Source organism: Gopherus flavomarginatus, chromosome 1 (assembly GCF_025201925.1).
Source record: "Gopherus flavomarginatus isolate rGopFla2 chromosome 1, rGopFla2.mat.asm, whole genome shotgun sequence".
NCBI lineage: Eukaryota > Metazoa > Chordata > Testudines > Testudinidae > Gopherus > Gopherus flavomarginatus.
The window spans coordinates 174742586-174764039 of NC_066617.1; the positions used below are offsets into that span (position 1 = coordinate 174742586).

Genomic DNA, 21454 nt, shown 5'->3' on the forward strand with positions numbered 1-21454 from the left:
GCACCTTGTTTCTCAAATACAGAATACATTCAATTTCTAAACAAAACCCCCTCATCTCTCTTGTTTCAGGTCCTGCTTTATATTCGGCAGGCTATCAGAGCTTATAGGAATGGATTTATATATCTCTGGTTTCAATTCCTTTCTTCTGTTATCTGTGAGATTGAATAGGAAAAAGGGACTGTGATGTTTAAAACTAATACCAGTGTTTTCAGAATAATGTATCACATGGGTATTGTAGTTAGCAGTAAATTGTTTTCTATGTTTCTGCAAATGCATCTTCCAAATTGAGTCATGTCTTGAAGACAGTTAACAATCCTCAATTGTGTGTGTCTGTAATCCAGTGCAGGGATCGGCAACCTTTGGCCTATCAGGGAAATCCGCTGGCAGGCTGGGATGGTTTGTTTATCTGCAGCATCCACAAGTTCGGCCAATCACAGCTCCCACTGGCCACGATTTGCCATTCCAAGACGATAGGGGCTGCGGGAAGTGGTGGCTAGCACATCCTTTGGCCCGCAATGCTTCCCACAGCCCGCATTGGCCTGGAGGGGCGAACCGCGGCCAGTGGGAGCTGCGATTGGCCAAACCTGTGGATGCTGCAGGTAAACAAACCATCCCAGCCCGCCAGTGGATTTCCCTGACAGGCCACATGCCAAAGATTGCCGATCCCTGATCCAGTGGAACATCTCAGGAGGACCATGAGGCAAAGAATAAAGACAATATTGTTATTTACTGTAGTTGGTTCCATATTTGTGTGTTCTGTTGCTCTTGTGGAAAAGCACCAGATAAACTATCCCATTAATCTCTCTTTTGGTTTACCTTTGTAGGACCTCCATCTGCACCAAGAAACGTTATCTCTAATATCAATGAGACATCGGTTATCCTAGACTGGAGCTGGCCCCTTGATGCAGGAGGCCGGAAAGATGTCACCTTCAACATCATTTGCAAAAAATGCGGAGGGAACATCAAGTTGTGTGAACCGTGTAGCACCAACGTGCGCTTCTTACCCCGCCAGATTGGACTCACCAACACCACGGTGACCGTAGTAGACCTCCTGGCACACACCAACTACACATTTGAGATTGATGCAGTCAATGGGGTGTCCGACTTGAGTACATTCTCAAGGCAATTTGCCGCAGTCAGCATCACAACTAATCAGGCTGGTGAGTGTGATTGTATTGGTTTCCCTCTCACGTATTTAAAATATCAAGAACTGGGTAGTCCCATCACCCTTTCCTATTTCACATGTGCTATGAATGTTGACACACTGATGTAACTGTTAACTTCAGTGAAGTTGTTCCTGATTACACCAGTGAAAATGGAAGCTGTCAAAGGGTCTCACAGGATTACTGTTGTGATTAACTTCCAGCCTCTAATCAGTAGTCTCTAATGACACCCTAGTGAGAGGCCATAGCTGGAATCTGTTTTATTAATAAAAACAGATTTTAATAAAATACTACTTTCAATAATCTCCAGCATAAATTATTGTAGTAATCATAGTGATCAATTTTGATTAAATAGTAGTGAAAAATTCTTTGATATTAGGCACATAAAAATCTAAGTTTTAAATTGTAGAGATTTAAAACACTGTACATTAGATTCTTTTTTTTGCCTTAGCGCATTTTATTTTTCTTTCAAGTCCAGACCACTGCCAGCATTACAGGGATGTGGTTACGAATCCTTAATTAGGCCCTGATCCTGTATTTGCTAGTGCACAGGTGGACTGCTGGGCTTCCTTGGAGCCCTGCTACAATCACTGAGGTTCTGCATGAACACAGCAGTCTGCCTGCAGAGGTCATACTATAGGATCAAAGCTTTGCTCATTTCTATCATTTGCTTCTCATTTTTCAAAATTTCATATATGTCACAGATCTAAGGGAGCTAGTCTCTCCTCGGGCATGTGTAGCTTCCGTTCGCGGTGCCAAGATTGGAGTAATATTTGCTGATGAAGGGGAGACTAGATTCCCCCTAGCTCTTTATAGTTCTATTATGAGCAATAAATCATCAGGAAGTATCTGGCAGAAAGCACATATATTTGTGGAATGTCTGCTCCCTCTTCCAATCTCCCATGTTGTCTTACAAAAATAGCCTTCATTTTTCCTATTTCTCAAAAATGAAACCCAAATGCACATGATGTTAAGTCAGGGGTGAAAGTAAAATGCAGCCCTTACCGGTACGGGTCCCACTCTGTGCCCTTCCCCCCGGAAGGGGCAGGGCCTGAGATGGAAGGGGTGGGGCCAGGGGTGGAAGTAAGTTACATTTCTTACCCATACAGTACAAACATAAGCAACCCAACTCTCCTACATACTTCATGGATCCCTCCCATTGCATGATTTAGATATAGAAAATAAAGCTACTATTACTACTACCGGTACTGTCTGTAATAAAACTTTACTACAGGAGTAAGCCTGAAAAATTGAAAACTCAGTGTCACATTTTTCTCCTTGTCCTCCTTCCTCCTCCTCCAGCCAGGCTGCCCAACGCGGCTAGGTTCCGTGTTCCCCCGACACCCGTACTCAGCAGGGGCTGCAGCGGCTCCCCTCTAGCTTGTAGCAGGGAGCAGGGGGGCTGGCTGAGTGAGAAACCTCCCCGAGTAGCCTGCTGCCTGCATAATAACAGTTTAAACTTAGCTGTTTACTCCAGGGTCTGAACACAGGATTCTGGGCTATTTCTGGCATCCTTGTTAATTTCATTCACCATTTTGGGGGAGGGAGGGACGGTGACCAAAGCTGGAGCAGTTCTTTTCTGCCCCTGGATGAGGCTATCTTCAATAATATAATGCACCAAAAATACAATCAAAATCAGGAACCATTTCCAAGTTCAGATCTATCATAGCAACAAACAAATGTGACAATAAGCTTTCCCTTTCCAAGCTTTGAACTTTTTGTTATGCAGCCAAAAGAGGTGAAAGTAAGCTAGTACTGAATGCTCCACTTATTTTCCGGTACACTACTCAACCTTTTTTTACCAGTACTCCATACCGGCTTACTTTCACCTCTGCGTTAAGGTGATTCTGGATATGTGGTTACAACATCTAAAACACTTTTTCAGAATGAAAGGTATCTACCGACTGCTAGGAAACACAGTTGGGTTTTGGTGGTGGACATAGCACCATGAGAATTATCATACTGGATCAGAATGAGATCCTGTATCCTCTGTCTGACAGTGGCCGGTACAAAGTGTTTCAGAGGTAGATGTAAGAACCCTGCAATAGGCAAATATGGGGTATTCTGCCTCCCACACCCATATTAGCTGTCTCATCCTGATCTTTAATGGTAAAGCTCTGAGACACAGGATTTAATATCCCTTCCACAGAATGTTTATTATGACATCCCTGGATATTATTGATATCTGTATGTATATATAAGAAGTCCAATCATTTGGTGAGGTCTTCCATCCCCATATTCAAGGAGAGCCCTTTTTTTTCCCGTTGTTTTGTTGTTGTATTTGTTGTGTATTGGAGATTCTTCTCTTTCATCCTATGTTCCACAGCACTAGTTAAAAATCATCTGGAGGATGTTCTTGCTCACAGCACCTGGGAATGAACTCTCCAGGACCAGTGAAAGGGCTTTCTCAATAGAGGACTCCAGCTTTTGGAACTTTCTTCCTTTGGTAGTCCACCAAGGCCCAAAGTTGGCAGCCTTTATGGCATGATGTGTTTGGTTGCTTTTGCCTGTATTTTGTCAGAAGTGATTTCCAACATGTGGCAGCAGTGGTTTGTTTTGTGTAATGCAATATGTTGTGAAGTTTCTTAAGCAATTTGTTCATTTTGGGGAATAACCCAGAGTTTCTCTGACTGGTACGTAAGTGCCATAAATTACCACTATATCAATTCTACCATCCTGCATTCATGCGGAGTGCCTTAATACACAAGAATTTGCACTAAAATGAATGGGACTGTGTGGGCCTTAAATAGATATCTAAATCATCTTTCTTCTAGCAAGAATTGCAGTTACGAGAGCAAGATTTCTGTAGCCTTCCCTTCCTGACCAAATACCAAAAATGACAGTGAGTTATGATACTTTGCGTAACTGCAGTTTCCTTTGGTTAGGAAACCAAAGTTGTTTTCGTTTAAGCAACACAAAAATGAGAGGAATAATCACACGTGAGCAGTCAGGTAAAAGCAAGTCTGCAGGACCCCAAGGACAACAAAATGAATGGCTTATCTAATAACTAAGTATTAATTTGTGGCTTTCCATGAGCAAGGGGCAGAAAATTGTTTGCTGCCTATGGAGCCAGACCAGAAGGCTGGTTGTGCCTCTGAGAGTCACAGACTGCCTTCTGGCTTCTACCTTACTGCAATGGAGAAGAACACTGTGTCTATGCCCAGCATAGCATACATACCTCCCGAGCACCAGCAGTTCTGCTAACCGGTGCCTTTGCTCTGCTCTTTCCCCACCCATTCATAGCCACTGTGCAGGGAGAATTTAAGGGCACTTCAAAGGCTACATTTTTCCTGTGCTTCTATTCACAGTATGTATGGCCTGAACAGAGGCACATGGGGTTGCCTTAGACCCATTACTCCCCTGCATGGCCATGCAGTCAGTGCCAAAATATGGCCCTTAATATAAAGGAGATAGGTCTGACTTCAAGATTACTCTCAAATTTGGGTATACCATATATTTTACCAGCTTCACAAATAGCTAGGCACTATCCCTAGAATATGGCTTTAAAAAGCACTAATAATTAAGTAACTACATTTTCATTTCATTTATTTTTAGTCTCCTTACTTTACTTAGATTAATAAAAATCAGGGCTGTTGATTAATCACAGTTAACTCAAAAAAATTAATCACGATTAAAAAATAATTGCAATTAATCACGGTTTTAATCACACTGTTAAACAATAGAATACCAATTGAAATTTATCAACTATTTTTGGATGTTTTTCTACATTTTCAAATATACTGATTTCAGTTACAACACAGAACACAAAGTGTACACTACTCACTGTATATTATTATTTTTATTACACATAATTGCACTGTAAAATGATAAAAGAATAGTATTTTTCAGTTCATCTCAAACAAGTACTGTAGCACAATCTCTTTATTATGAAAATGCAACTTACAAGTGTAGATTTTTTTGTTACATAACTGCACTCAAAAACAAAACGGTACAAAACTTTAGAGCCTACAAATCCACTCAGTCCTACTTCTTGTTCAACCAATCGCTAAGACAGACAAGTTTGTTTACATTTACAGGAGATAACCCTGCCAGCTTCTTATTTACAATGTCACCTGAAAGTGAGAACAGGCATTTGCATGGCTCTTTTGTAGCTGGCATTTACGTGCGAGATATGCTAAACATTCATATGCCCCTTTATGCTTCGGCCACTATTCCAGAGGACATGCTTCCGTGCTGATAACACTCGTTAAAAAATTAATGCATTAATTAAATTTATGACAGAACTCCTTGGGGGAGAATTGTGTGAATCTGGCTATTTTACCTGCATTCTGCCATATATTTCATGTTATAGTAGTCTTGGATGATGACTCAGCACATGTTGTTCATTTTAAGAACACTTTTGCTGCAGATTTGACAAAACGCAAAGAAGGTACCAAAGTGAGATTTCTAAAGATAGCTACAGCACTTGGTAAACTAAGGTTTAAGAATCTGAGGTACCTTCAAAAATCTGAGAGGGATAAGGTGTGGAGTATACTTTCAAAAGTATTAAAAGAGCAACACTCTGATGCAGAAACTACACAACCTGAATGACCAAAATAGAAAATCAGCCTTCTTTTGGTGGCATCTGACTCAGATGATGAAAATGAATATGCATTGTTCTGCTCTGACCTCAACTGTTATCGAGCAGAACCTGTCATCAGCATGGACGCCTGGCCTGTGGAATGGTTACATAAGTGGCTTTACGGGCTTACAGTGTTTTCACTGTGGAAGCTTGTGTTAAGATTTCTACTTGGTTTTTATACTCAAAGATTTCAGAAAAGAGCTGAGCAAAACCATCCAGTTTTGCTTCATCAGACAATCACATGAGATTTTCCCCCCATGGTTTTTCATGTTAATTCATAAATATGGTCAGTCATGAAATTTTGTTCTTTCGCACTGATGGGCAGTTTTTTTCTATAGTGAAAAATGTAAAAATTCTAGTCTAGTACAAAGTGATTACTTTGTACATCTTTGTTCCAAGTGAGGATTGAGGATTTTCACCTGTACAAAACTGCCTTTTGTTCTCCTAGGGGGAAATTTACGAAGACATTGAGGCAAAATGTTTTACTTTCCTCACTGGTGAAAATGTGATTTTTGTGGTAGTTCAGCCAGTTGGAAAATTTCAAGAGAAGCATCAGTTTGCATTATAAATGCTGTATCTCTGAGGTCCAAAAGCCCCTAAAAAGTGAGCAAATATTTCTCTCCACATTTGTCACTGGTCATTTCTGCTTATGGATCCATCAGCAACCTAACAGTTCAGAACAAAAACAGTGCTGATTTTTGGTAATGTGGCATCTGAGAGCTCTGCTAAGCTGTTTAAAAAATAAATGGAGGTGATGCTTTGGCAAGTCAGTCACCTATAAGGAACAACGCATCTTTTTTCATACATATATATAAATAAACCACAGAGAACTATTTTAAGTGCTGCTGAGAAATCAGCTGATGTTTGTAAAATGACTACAAAGTTCTAGGTCTTAGCACTTGTGAAATGTACAGTACCATATAAATATAAAGCACAATGAAACTTCAGTAGATCTTTTTCGTTCTTGACAGAGGGTCTCACTCTGGTGTAAATACAGGAGTAACTTCAGGGAAATCAGAGGAGTTACGATGGTGTGAGACCAGGATCCAGCCCTTCAGCCTCCTGACATATCAGCTTTTAACCCCCAGCAAGGGGTGACTCAGCCTGTAGTCCTTCCAAGACAGATTAACTAAGTACCATAGCATGTATTGTGTATGGGTCTTTCAAATGTAGTCTTCTTAAAACATCCCTGCTAGCAGTTATGCTGCCAGCTGATAGCCAGCCCAGATGGGGCTGCATTTCACTAGGGCTTCATGCAGTTTCTAAAGTCCTTTAAGTAGGGAAAAATTTGTGATGAAAGTTGCTTTATGCATGTAAGAGATTTGGGTCTGATTCTCCTCTCTCACTGGTGTAAATCAGGACTGACACTGCTGAGCTCCGTGGAATGCCCCTGGTGAAAACTCCAGGAGAATGGCGAATCAGGCCCATTAATTTAGTGTCTGTTTTGGGAGTTGAGCGACTGCTTTTTCCTTTAACTCCCCTGTGTGAAAAGGAAGACTGGGGACAATGCCATTCCTGGTGGTAGTTTGCTTTGTTGGGTTTTGTTTTTTGTTTTCCTTCTGTTCCAGTGAAGTTGATGAACTGGCAGCCTTGAAAAATGAGCCCTCGGGCAAGATGTGGCTCTCACTGATATGACACTGCAGTATTTCTAATTCCTCTAAACCTTTCTTTGACGTGGAAATAATAGAGGAAAGACACAGATTTCCATTTTAATCTACTTTTTAAGGCTAAATTTGTTGCTTTTCCTCTTAATTGCATTGTAGTGTACCTCGAGATGCTCACATGTTGTGGCACCCGCTCAGTTATGCTTTATGATATTTTAAATTGGAACAGCACACCTCTGCCTATCCCACATGCTGAAGGGAAGAACCATTCCTCCGGTCTCAAATCAATATGTTTTCACAGAGATGTTATCTCCTAATAACACCAATCAACCATGCTTAGGAAGGGTCACTGGCTGCTACAGGAGATTATATGGAAGTCAGAATCCCTGGAGGTGGGGTGTTAATTATGAATGTCATGCAGAGATACTGACAGCTGTGCCACACTGACTGGTCTGTGTGCAGAATTCTCAGGTCTTTTCGGCCTATATGCAGATTTACTTGTTTTGTAGGTTTCCTGGTTGTAGTTTGGTCTTTTGTGTGTGTGTGGTTTTTTTTGTTTGTTTGTTTTTTGTTTTTCTTTTCTAAACTCCCTAGATTATACTTATTTGGCTGGTTCTCACAGCCACTTGCCACTTTTTGAGCGGTCACTTCAGCATCCTAAATGAAGATAAGATGCTATCCTATTCAGGATTGTTCTCAAGTCGAAGGGTTTTGGCACTTGTTGCCACATGCAGAGCTCTTATTGAAGTCAACAGGAGTTGTACATTGTGGAATCCACTCCTGAGAGAGGAACTGGGGACAACACAGTAGCTCCAGTGGATTTGTTTAGTGCTCCAGCATTGGGGGTCAATGCTTGCTTATTCTGACTCCTTTCATTAGTTAAAGCAATGGTTCTCAACCTTTCCAGACTACTGTACCCCTTTCAGGAGTCTGGTTTGTGGTGCATACCCCAAGATTCACCTCAGCTAAAAACTACTTGCTTAAAAAATCAGACTTAAAAATATAAAAGTGTCACAGCACACTAGTGAGAAATTGCTTACTTTCTCAGTTTATATGAAACTTTAGTTGTACTGACTTTGCTAGTGCTTTTTATGTATTCTGTTGTAAAACTAAACAAATATCTAGATGAGTTGATGTACCCCCTGGAAGACCCCTATATATCCCCGAGGGTACATGTAGTTGTGAACCACTGGGTTAAAGGTTTTATAAATTGGGCAGAGCATACCAGCAATTCCTGTGATTTTATTCATATTTGGTTTGTGCATGTTCTTCTCAGAACCTTTAGGTACACTACCTGCAGGTCAGATGACTCAAATGTTCTATCCGGGGTACATATCCTTGTGCCCTAGTTATAATCACAGTTTGGCACTTGCAAACCTCCCCACTGTCAGGGCTGTCCTAATCTAGTGACCAAAGATTTGTTAGAAAATATAGCTTTTTCTTCAGCCCCAAGTGATAGACTAACACAGTTGTGCATGAATAGCTTCTGATAAGCTCACCTCTCCCTTCCCTTCTCCCTGCCTTAAAAACCCAAAAGAAAAGAAAACAGCAATACCTCTCCTTTAGCCTCCAGGCTCAAAAGGCAAAAGATTGGTTTTCATACCACTCAGGTTTTGCTTTCTTTCAGACTGATTCAGGAGTTCAGAGGGAGCAGGGACAGGGAGACTTCAATCCATATCTGACTTGAAGGTTAAAGTTTGAAAGATGCAAATCGAACAAGTGGTTCATCTGAAAATTGACTCTAAGAATGGTATTGTGGAATTTATTTGTGTGCTTGTTTATCTTTTCTTGATGGCATTTGTGTCAAATATGCTCATTTTACAAGTCAAAAGATGATTTTCTATCTAGCATCACTGAAAGCTCACACTAAGATCTAAACATTAATCCGTGGTCTTTCTGCTCTTTACACCTAGTAATGAAGATTTCAGTGAGAACTGAGCTGACATCTTTGCTGATGGTGCAGAATATTCTGTTTTCTGTAAAATTACTATCTCTGTAGTGCAAACACTAGGAAAACTTGATTGCACCTAGGCATTGAACAAAAAGTTATATTGCCCTGTAATTGCTTTTATTGACATAACTACACTTTAAATAGAAATGGGCAGAATATTTGTGCTTGCAATTTCAGAGAAGATTCAAAGAACCTTGACCAATCTGAATGACCACTGCAGTGATGAAGGAGAATCCTCAGTATTTGGGGATAGCTTTCATTTATTTAATTTAAATGTTTGCTTATTTTTGTAGAATATCAGGGTTGGAAGGGACCTCAGGAGGCAGCTAGTCCAACCCCCTGCTCAAACCAGGACCAATCCCCAGACAGATTTTTGCCCCAGATTCCTAAATGGCCCCATCAAGGATTGAACTCACAACCTTGGGTTTAGCAGGCTAATGTTCACTGAGCTGTCCCTCCCCCCCATTTTTTTTGCATTTGTTAGTTTTAGCAAACATAAATATTTTCAAACTAGATGCCAGTAGCATGCCTTAATTCCAAGTGCTGATGGTGTTTATCATGTAAAACAAAATAAATAATGAAAATCTCCTTAATTTATTTCAATTTAGACTCCTTAAGTGGGCAATAACACAGCATGGCAAAACTGAGACATAGTTGGAATAGGTCATGACACAGGACTTGGACTCCAGTTTAGCAAAGAAATTAAACACATGCTTAAATACATCCCTGTTCAGCAAATTCAATGGAACTTAAGCATGTGCCTGAAATTAAGCATGTACTGAAAGTGCTTTGCTGAACAGAGATGGACTGCTGACTTGAGACCTTAGACATCTATTTGCCTCATTGTATTGTTTACTTTCAATTTGTTATGAAATGCAGGCAGATTGCAGTTTCTCTGGGAACAAATATTACAAGCATGGCAGTGACAGACCATAGCGCAGTTTATACACTCCCATAGTTTTTCACATATCAGTGATACCATTCAGCCTTCTGGAAGCCCTCTGCTCGGGGTTGATATAGAATATCCAGAAGCTGAATAATAAGATCCACAAAAGCGATGCCACACATTGTCTGTTCTGTTATATTTTTGGCCTTGTGATAAAGCTGAAAGTCTCTGGGTATAATCCTCACAATCCAAAGTGTGTCTGTGGTAGGGTGACCAGATGTCCCAATTTTATAGGAACAGTCCCAATTTTGGGGTCTTTTTCTTATATAGGCTCCTACTACCCCCTACCCCGTCCTGATTTTTCACATTTGCTGTCTGGTCACCCTAGTCTGCGGTGAGCTTCCAGATTGGATTTCTGTCACATTGTCTTCACTCTTGATCTTCGTTATGCCTAGGGCTGACTGTATAGGAGAAAAGCAGCAGTTGGGAGGGTGTGAGGAAGAGGGAATCCTTTGGATAGTCTTGCCTAGTCCTCTCTCAGCCCATAGTTACAACTGTTATGGAGCTTTAACACTGAGAAACAGCAGACTGTAGCTTGAGGGAGTCATCCCCAACCGCACACATCCAAGAACGATTAGCCCCATGAATAACCTCCTTTGTGAATTTAATCTGACATTAAACCCCCACAACTCCTGTGTTTGGGAACTCTTATTCCAGTTTAAGAGTGACTTTACTTGGGATAGCTTAAATTGATTGGGAACAAGTTTAAACTAAAAGTGTCCACATGGAGGTTTGCACCAAATGTAACTTAATCAGTTTAAAAACAATTTAACATTAAACCAGTACTGTGTTGCCTTGTAGACAGTTAACTTATGTTTGAAGTGCTCTTGGGGCTTCTTAGCTATAAGGACCTATGTACGCTCTGGGGAAGCGGTTTGTGAAGAACAATTTTGCCTTGTTAAGAGAAGCGGATGTGATGAACCAGTCTATCTTTAATTTCTATTGGTCATAACATAAATGGCTCTGTGTAGCCACTTCAGGCACCAAACACAGCTGTTTGTACTTGAACACAAATTGGAGCAGGGAATGGGCTTAACTGGGAGCATTGCCAGACCTCATGGATATGGCCAATCAAAACCCTTCACAAGATTGGAGACAGCAGTGAGCTAAGTCCACTGCCTCATCCCATAACCTGCAATGACAGCAACAGCCTGATTCTCTGCTAGCTTCTTATTATTAGGCTGACAAATTATTCCATCTTTGAGCTTCACATCGTCGGCGTGCATTTTCCTGAGCACTTATACTGTTTGCTGCTTCCCCCATCTGGGCAACATGAATCAGTGAGTCCAAAGTACTGGTAGTATAATTATCAACTACCAAAGTCCACAGCAAGGACCACATTGTTCCAAGTTCATTTTAAATGGATCAAATAAACATGAAAGCAGTTGCCTAAAGAGCAGGCTTCCTGTATCTTTACTGTATTGTAGTTTAGCAACCAAATAGCTGTTTTCTTAATCATTAAAAAAACATATTATCAGGGTTTTAATCACCCGTGTGTATGTGTGTGTGTGTGTGTGCTTGGTTGTTAGGGGAAGGTCCTGTCAATCAGATTGATGAGCAGAGATCTCATTCACCAGGGACTCTTCACTGCAAGCTAATGAACAAAAAAGACTGGGAAGAAATTTTACTCATGAATCAGTACAACTTTGGGCGGGGGTACAAGGAAGTCGTGCCAGCGCTTGCAAGTTACTCCTTACTTCATCAAAGGTATATTTCAGCTTAGGTTACTTATATAATTGCAACACATACTGTAGTTTGAATATTTACCTATCTGGTCAATAAATGTTTAGGAAACCTGAGATGATGGTCTGAGTACTGCATCAGGGAATGGGGAGAGCAGATCAGGTCAGCCACCTGCAATAAATGATTGTCAGTATCGCATGCATCTCTGGAAGATTGGCTGGTATATTGTGCTTATGTGTGTCCAGGGTGTCCGCAGAAGCAGGAAGAGTCACAGGGGATATGTGTCCTGATTTGAACCTCACCATTTGAAGATGTGAGGGTCTGTTCCAGTCATCCTCACACACACACACACACACACACACACACACACACACACACACACACACACACACACACACACACACACACACACACACACACACACACAGAGACACAATAGAGTTGGGAGTCACAATAGAGTTGGGAGTCTTCAGCATGCCCTAGTTTAGAAATGGAGCAGCAGAGAGGCCTGTGCATGCCAAGGTAACTGCCAGGGTTGGGAAACAAACCGCAGGAGATGACCGTTGTGCAAACACAAAGTTACTTTATTCTCCCCTCATTCCTGGAGAAAACCATGGCAGAGATTAATAACAAAACCCTGCTTGGACCCAATAGGACGTGAGAGCACCTTTCTCTTCCTTTGTCACTCCTCTCTCATCCCTCAGGTGTCGTCATTCTTCTGTCATGGAACCTTCCTTCATTTGCTCTCCCTCAGCCCAGACAACACAGCACCCCCTCGACATGCCCTTGGACCTGGCAAGTGCGCTGCTCCTTCAGCAGAGTCTTCATCTTGGTGCTCCCTTGGCAACCCCTTGAGCCTGGCTGGTGCAGTGCTTCGTCAGCATCCCCTTTGGTGCCCCCTTGGGCCTGGGAGGCCTGGCACTCCCTCAGCTGGCATGGTATTCCTTGGGTGTCCCCTTCAGTGCCAGCTGACACTGGGCTTCCTTGGCCCTTTAGGTATCAGTGTTGGTGCACTGCTCCTTCAGCATCCCTTTCAGCCTGGCTAGTGCACTGCTTCCTTGACACCCCCTTCCATGGCCCATTCAGCCCAACCCTCCCTCAGCATCCCTGTTGACACAGGGCTCCCTTGGCATCCTCTTGGGTGCAGCAGGCCCAGTGCTCCCTTGATGTCCCCTTTGGCACAGCAGTAGCTTGGTATCACCTTCAGCACGGCACTCCCTCTGTGTCCCCTTTGGCACAGCAGTAGCTTGGTATCACCTTGGGTGCAGCAAGCCCAGCACTCCCTTGGTGTCCCTTTTGGCACAGCAGTAGCTTGGTATCGCCTTCTGCATGGCACTCCTTCTGTGTCCCCTTTGGCACAGCATGGTACTCCATTGGTATCCTGTTCATTGTGTCTGGTGCAGGACTTCCTTGGAGTCTACTTTGTTCCAGCTCTCGTGTGGCACTCCCTTGACTGGTGTGGTATTCCTTCAGCATCCCTATTCCCTTTTGTGTAGATGCCAGGCCATCTCTTGAATGAACGGACACTGCTTCCTCTCCCTCCTGGGGCTTTGCTGTCCTGTCATGCCAGATGGCTCTGGATTATTACTCGGCAGCAGCTAGGTATGTTGCATCATCTCATGTGATGAGGTGTGTCAGAGTGAGCTGCTGACATCACAGAATTGTTGTGCCAGGCACCTACAATGGGCTGCGATAGGGATTTAAGGCTACAGTTTTCTCCAGTCTTTCCGAGCAAGCTTGTTTGTTTCCCATGTCACTTCACAGATTACTGATTTCAGAACAAGAATCAGGAGAAGCTGAACTGGTATAGCGGTTAGAACAGGAGCCTGGGAGTCCGTGGCTTTGAGTGGGTCACTTCTCTTTGTTTGTTTATTTTTTTTCCCATCTGCAAAATTGGGCTAGTGTTACTGACCGCCAGGGCCAGCTCCAGGCACCAGCTCAGCAAGCAGGTGTTTGGGGCAGCCAAGAGGAAGAGGGGTCACGTTGAGGTCTTCGGCAGCGGGTCCCTCGGTGACCACGTGGAGCTCTTGTGATGGCAAATGGTGCTGGAACACATCAGAATGTTAGAAGCTGGCACTGCTCTAATGGCTCCATGAAACATATCCTCAAGCCCCTGTATGTTATGAGAGCGTTTTGGTAACCACATCTCCATTCCAAACCCCAGATTTCGAGTCTTTACAATTTTCTGCTGACAGAAAATTCCAGCCACTTGTGGTTAATAAATATTCTATCACAGTTCCTGCAAGGGTCGGGGCGTCCATGCTGGAGTCCAGCTCTGGGAATTGCATTCCACACCCTCTGCATTCTTTGCTGGATACAAGATCCTTCATTATTCCCTATGCTGTCAAACAGCTGCTGGGTCCCAGGCCAGGGGTGGGAGAAGTGATCCCTGTATATCTCATTCTTCATAAAGAGAGGGCATGAGGCTGAACTACTGAACTGTGTGTGGATTGCTTTGCAATCCCTATATGAAAAGAGAGCTCAGGGTTCAGCTACACTGGGAAACTCAGCAGGTTTGGAAACAGTTTGCAGTTTTAGCAGCCTGTCTGGCTTTCCACTTGCTCACCTGAGCCCCCTGGGGGGAGGATGGGAGAAGAGCTTATTTTAAATGAACTTGGAAAACCAGAATTTTCAAGACCTTTTTGGGTGGAGTTATGCCCCATCCATCCAGCTGATCTAGTTGTTTGAGTGAAAAACACTTTTGAGATCAGTCACTGAAAATGACTTCAAAACGTAGTCATTTCCCTAAAGTGGATGATGCCCATAAATGCACAGTATTATAAGTTACCCATCCAAATGCCATTCCCCTTAATGAGCACATTATTCTGACTCCATGATAGAATTGTGACTAACAGCCACTCTGTCTTCTGCTAATGTGCAGCATTTGTTTATTATGATAATTCACCTTTTTTTTGTTTTGTTTTGCTGAGGATTGTGTCTGTGTCTCTGGAGTGGACAGTCCGGATGGAGGTGGAGTGGGGACTCCTGGACAATGGGAGGGGTGAGGTCTAAGAGTCAGTTTGTTTAAAAAAAAGAGAGAGAGAGCATGTGTGTGTTTGTGTAAAACTAAAGATTTGGCCTTTGCTGTTTATGTGTCCTGATTAATGCACTGGACTGGGACTCAGTAGATCTGGGTTCAATTCTTAGATCTGCCACAGACTTCCTGTGTGACCTGAGGGAAGTCACAATCTCTCCTATCTCCATTTCTCAACTGTAAAATGGTGATTCCTTTCACCCATATTTTATCTATTTAGCCTGTAAGCTCTTTGGGGCACTCCTCTTACTATAAGGTTGTACAGTATCGAGTACATGAGGCCTGGCTGCTAACTGGAATCTCTTAGCACAACTATAATATAATTATTAATAATAAGATGCATTGCATATTTTAACTCATTTGAGGGGTCCCTGTGAGAGGATAAGGCTGATAATCAGGTCTCTCCTCTTCTATATTTCTCTTTCTTTTCTCCTACACCCTCTGCATTTCTGAAACTCATGAAGAAGAATTTAGTTATCCTGTGTCTGATGAGCCTTGTAAAAGATCCACCAAAGAAGACAGGAAAACAGATATCTGCAAACCAAAGAGCTTTGCATAGATCCCTAAGCATAGTAATATAATTCTTGGGTATTCAGATTCACTGAACTTAAAATTACTCTATAAGATCATCTCTTCTTGCTTATATCTGGATTGTGTGGAATCAAGGTGCCCATTTCAGCTAAGACCATGTGGTCTGACTTGTATGCACATAAGAATTCTCTATACTTTTCTCTGCATTCGCCTGTATGCTGATCTTTAATCCCATTAACATCCACTGCACAGGTAAGTGTTGCAATAAGATTTTGCTTTGAATCATTCTCAAAATATGTAAAGTATTTGCTACTTAACAGTGTATTCAGGACAAAAAAACCTGTTGGCAGTTCCACAAATGTTTGTCTCTGAGAAGTGATTAACTGTTGTGGTTCACACACTTCAGTTGATGCACCTTGAGATTTTTCCTTGCCACCAAATACACTTAATTCCAGACCCATGTGTGTTGCAGGTTTCAGAGGGTAAAACTCCAAGATGAGGCATGACTTGGATCGCTGAGGTGTGATTAGCCCAATGTGCTGCTCATCTATGTTCTGCTTTCTGAAATCCCTCAACTGATGTCTGTTGCACAAAATATTTTACAGTTCAGACAGAATGCCTGAAGCAGTTTCTCATTTAGAGTTAATAGGCAGCTGACTGGCAATGTGTTCTCGCGCAAATGTGTCTGCAAGTGTAAAGAGGACAGTGCAACTGTTGACTTTTCAGAACCTGTTGTGAATGTTGATTCCATAATATTAAATACATTCTAGTCCTGTGATGCACATAATCCTACTCTCACGCTTCATGCAATTGGGTGAAAATAAGCTATATGGTATGCTTTATGTACTGAGCACTGATAAAATGTTGAGTACTAGACAAGAGAGCGATCACTTGATCATTACCTGTTAGGTTCACTCCCTGTGGTGCACCTGGTATTGGCCACTGTCGGTAGACAGGATACTGGGCTAGATGGACCATTAGTCTGACCCAGTACGGCCGTTCTTATGTTGGGAGCTTACAATCCATATCAGATGCAGGCAGTCTAAATCAGAAAGATAGACACCTTCTAGAGAGGGAGATGGGTTGTGTGTGTATGTAAATATTGTTTTATGTGGTAATTCAGTGTTGAAAGGCCTCATGGAAGAAATGTGGTTAGAAGAGGGATTTGAAGAAATGAGAGGGATGTAGTTTAGCTCACAAGGAGAGTAGGAGGAATTCCAGACATAGCCATGGCATAGGGGAAAAGATACTAATAAGAAGCATGGAGTGGAAGGAAATAAGAGCAAAGTGTTTTCTATTTGACTCAGTCCAGCATTGTAAATGTAAGTTCTTTGGGGCAGGGACTGACTTTTTTGTTCTATTTGTACAGCACCTAGCAAAATAGGGTCTTGGTCTATAATTGGGGCCCGTAGGCACTATGAAAATACAAATAAATAACATCCAACTGAATAAATTTTAAAACTTTTATAATAAGAACTAATTTGGCATCCTCTTTTGAAGAGTCCGACTTTTGGGATAAGCAGAGTGGGCTCAATTTCCTTCCAACAGCACTGTGGGTAAATACTATTCAACCTGTAGATTCGGTTGAACATCATTCAACAGCATGATTCGGACATTCCTCTCTCCTTACATGCATAGAACGAGTGTAACAGTTCTCCACTAAAGAGTCATGTGAATGTTTTAAACAACTTAGCTTTGCCTGTGTTCACGCTTTCATGTTTGCTTGCCGTGAGCAGAATCACACGGATCCTACTTTACTGGGATTAAAGCTTTACAAAAAATCCGACTTTAAGCTTGCATGCCCAAATTTTTATGGGCCACTGTCATAAACAGATAGCTAAGGGTTAATGTCTCTTTCACCTGGAGCACCTGACCAGAGGACCAATCAGGAAACCGGATTTTTTCAACTTTGGGTGGAGGGAATTTAGTCTCTGAGTCTTTTGTGAGTCTGCCTGCTTTCTCTGAGCTTTGGAGAAGTACTTTCTACTTTCTAGTCTTCTGTTTCTAAGTGTAAGGACAAAGAGATCAGATAGTAAGTTCTATGGTTTCTTTTCTTTGGTATTTGCATGAATATAAGTGCTGGAGTGCTTTGATTTGTATTCTTTTTGAATAAGGCTGTTTATTCAATATTCTTTTAAGCAATTGACCCTGTATTGTATCATCTTAATACAGAGAGACATTTGGATGTATTTTTCTTTCTTTTTATATAAAGCTTTCTTTTAAGACCTGTTGGAGTTTTTCTTTACTTCAGGGAAATTGAGTCTGTACTCACCAGGGAATTGGTGGGAGGAAGAAATCAAGGGGAGATCTGTGTGTTGGATTGCTAGCCTAATTTTGCATTCCCTCTGGGGGAATAGGAAAGTACTTTTTGTTTTCAGGATTGGGAACAGAGAGGGGGAGTCTCTCTGTGTAGTTTCACAGAGCTTGTGTCTGTGTATCTCTCCAGGAGCACCTGGAGGGGGGAAGGGAAAAAGGATTATTTCCCTTTGCTGTGAGACTCAAGGGATTTGGGTCTTGGGGTCCCCAGGGAACGTTTTTTAGAGGGACCAGAGTGCCCCAAAACACTCTAATTTTTTGGGTGGTGGCAGCAGGTACCAGGTCCAGGCTGGTGGCTAAGCTTGGAGGTTTTCATGCTAACCCCCATATTTTGGACGCTAAGGTCCAAATCTGGGACTAAGGTTATTACATGGTGGCAGTGGGTGGGATATAGACAGAATCCAGAAGCCAGTAGGAATATTATATTTTTCTTTTCTCTGCTAAGGGCTTTTTAGCAGAGAGAAACAGTTGGTTTTAAAAGGGAACCAGAGAGAATTTTTTTTTCTGCTCTCTCTGGCAGTTTGTGGCTTGCATGTTAAGCGAGAAGCCATTAAGAGACTGTTGAGGGTCTTTTGTCATGCAATAGCCCTCCCATTAGGAGGCAAGTACCAGCACTTATATGCATGCAAATAAAGTGGTTTTTCTGGTTTCCCTTCATTGAACATTAGCTAGAGAGAGAAAAGGAAAAAAGCACTGTTGCTAGGCAGACTCCAGGAGGGAACAGAGCCTGCAGTTCAGAAGATAAACACCGGAGGGCACCCCAACACAAGAAAACAGGAACCATGACTTCTAAGGCAAAAATTGGCGCCGAAGAACAAATCAAAGAAGCTGAACACAGGTGACAACTGGAAATAAAACAAAAAGAGATGGAGATGAAAGAAAGAGAAGAACAGATCAAAGAGGCAGCCTACCAAAGAGAACAGGCAGCCAAAGAGGCAGCCAAGGAGGCAGCACACAAAAGAAAACTAGAAGAAGAAGAGGTGGCCTACCGAAGGAAACAAGCAGAAGAAGAGTTGGCACACAGAAGGAAGCAAGAAGAAGAAGAGGCGGCCCACCACCGAGAAATGGAAAAACAACAAAAAGAGAATGAAGAGAAGGAAAAACAGAGAAAACATGAACTGGAGTTGGCAAAAGCTGGGCTGCCTGTGCCAGCCAACCCTAACAACCCGGCGCCAAATATTGCTCCACAGCACAGGAAATTTCCCACCTACAAGGCAGGTGATGACACCGAGGCCTTCTTGGAAAATTTTGAAAGAGCCTGTCTTGGGTACAACATCCCCGAAGACCAGTACATGGTAGAATTGAGGTCACAGCTCAGTGGACCTTTAGCAGAGGTGGCAGCTGAAATGCCTAAGCTGCAAATGAATGACTATAAACTTTTTCAAACCAAGGCCAGATACCGAATGGGGATAACCCCAGATCATGCCCGTCGGCGCTTCAGAACCCAAAAGTGGAAACCCGAGGTGTCATTTCCCAAACACGCCTACTACATTGCAAAAAACTATGAGGCCTGGATAACAGGAAACAACATTCAAACCTTGGAAGAACTGAACCTCCTCATACAAATGGAGCAGTTCTTGGATGGTGTTCCTGAAGACATCACACGGTACATACAAGATGGAAACCCCAAAGATATCGCTGAGGCGGGGGAGATTGGAGCCAAATGGATGGAACTGGCAGAAAGCAAGAAAGCTACTGTCAAGGGGAACGATTACCCCAGGGGGCACACAGACCATAAACCCTACAACCGAGGACAGCCAAAGACCCCACATACCACCCAAGTAAAGCCACAGATACCCTACCCTTCAACCTCACCAGTCTCCAGTAACTCACCTCGGCCCAGTGACCCATCAGATGGAAGATGCTTTAAGTGTAATGAACTGGGACATATCAAGGCCAAGTGTCCCAAGAACACCATGCGAGTGCAATTCATTACACCACCATCACACCAAAGATCCCCAGGCCCGGATGCCTCTCAAATACCCTTGGAGCGAAGGGAAAATTTGAGAGTGGGCGGAAAGAAGGTTACTGCGTGGAGAGACACGGGGGCACAAGTGTCAGCTATCCACCAATCCTTCGTTGACCCCAAATTTATCAACCCAAAGGCCAAAGTTACAATTTACCCCTTCATGTCACAAGCTGTAGACTTGCCTACAGCTCAACTGCCTGTCCAGTACAAAGGCTGGTCAGGAATGTGGACTTTTGCAGTCTATGACAATTATCCTATCCCCATGCTACTGGGGGAAGACTTGGCCAACCAGGTGAGGCGGGCCAAGAGAGTGGGAATGGTTACACGTAGCCAAACCAGGCAAGCTTCCAGACCCATTCCTGTTCCTGAACCGTCCACAGAGGCCCCGTCTGTGTTACCAGAGACCCAGACAGAGGTAGTGGACCCGGATTCCATGCCTACCACTGAAACAGCCACAGCATCTCCAGTCCCAGGCCCGGAACTGGAACAGCAACCAGCACCAGCAAGTGCAACCACATCTTCAACCTCAACGCCAGAGGGTGCCAGCGAGCCAGAACTGGCAGAAGCAAAAGACAGCCATACCCAAAAGGCTCAGCCAGAGCCTGAAATACCCTCAGGTGCACCAGCGGAGAGCGGTTCACCAGCAACGGAAACAACCCCATCACCTACATCGCTTCCAGAGGGACCAAGCCCAAGTCCACAGTCTGAGGAAGAACTGGTGACCCCAGCCTCAAGGGAACAGTTCCAGACTGAGCAGGAAGCAGATGACAGCCTTCAGAAAGCGTGGGCAGCGGCACGGAGCACCCCACCGCCTCTCAGCTCTTCTAATCGATCCCGGTTTGTTATAGACCAAGGACTTTTATACAAGGAAATTCTTTCTGGTGGACACCGGGAAGAATGGCAGCCGCAAAAACAGTTGGTGGTTCCAACTAAGTACCGGGGGAAGCTCTTAAGCTTAGCCCATGATCATCCCAGTGGCCATTCTGGGGTGAACAGAACCAAGGACCGGTTGGGGAAGTCCTTCCACTGGGAGGGGATGGGCAAAGACGTTGCCAAGTATGTCCAGTCTTGTGAGGTATGCCAAAGAGTGGGAAAGCCTCAAGACCAGGTCAAGGCCCCTCTCCAGCCACTCCCCATAATTGAGGTCCCATTTCAGCGAGTAGCTGTGGATATTCTGGGCCCTTTCCCAAAAAAGACGCCCAGAGGAAAGCAGTACGTACTGACTTTAGTGGACTTTGCTACCCGATGGCCAGAAGCAGTCGCTCTAGGCAACACCAGGGCTAACACTGTGTGCCTGGCCCTAACAGACATCTTTGCCAGGGTAGGTTGGCCCTCTGACATCCTTACAGATTCAGGGTCTAATTTCCTGGCAGGGACCATGGAAAAACTGTGGGAAACTCATGGGGTGAATCACTTGGTTGCCACCCCATACCACCATCAAACCAATGGCCTGGTGGAAAGGTTCAATGGAACTTTGGGGGCCATGATACGAAAATTCATCAACGAATTCTCCAATAATTGGGACCTAGTGTTGCAGCAGTTGCTGTTTGCCTACAGGGCTGTACCACATCCCAGTTTAGGGTTTTCACCATTTGAACTTGTGTATGGTCACGAGGTTAAGGGGCCATTACAGTTGGTGAAGCAGCAATGGGAGGGGTTTACGCCTTCTCCAGGA

General features: G+C 43.3%; 1 protein-coding gene across 2 annotated transcripts in view; it reads left to right on the top strand.

Annotated features, from left to right (window-relative positions):
• EPHA3 (EPH receptor A3) overlaps positions 1-21454 on the top strand; it is a 339991-nt gene that overhangs the window by 226842 nt on the left and 91695 nt on the right. For both annotated transcript variants that reach the window (XM_050957205.1, XM_050957206.1), the window contains exon 5: positions 825-1160. In XM_050957205.1, coding sequence (XP_050813162.1) covers positions 825-1160 — 336 coding nt within the window. The remainder of the gene's footprint in view (positions 1-824; positions 1161-21454) is intronic.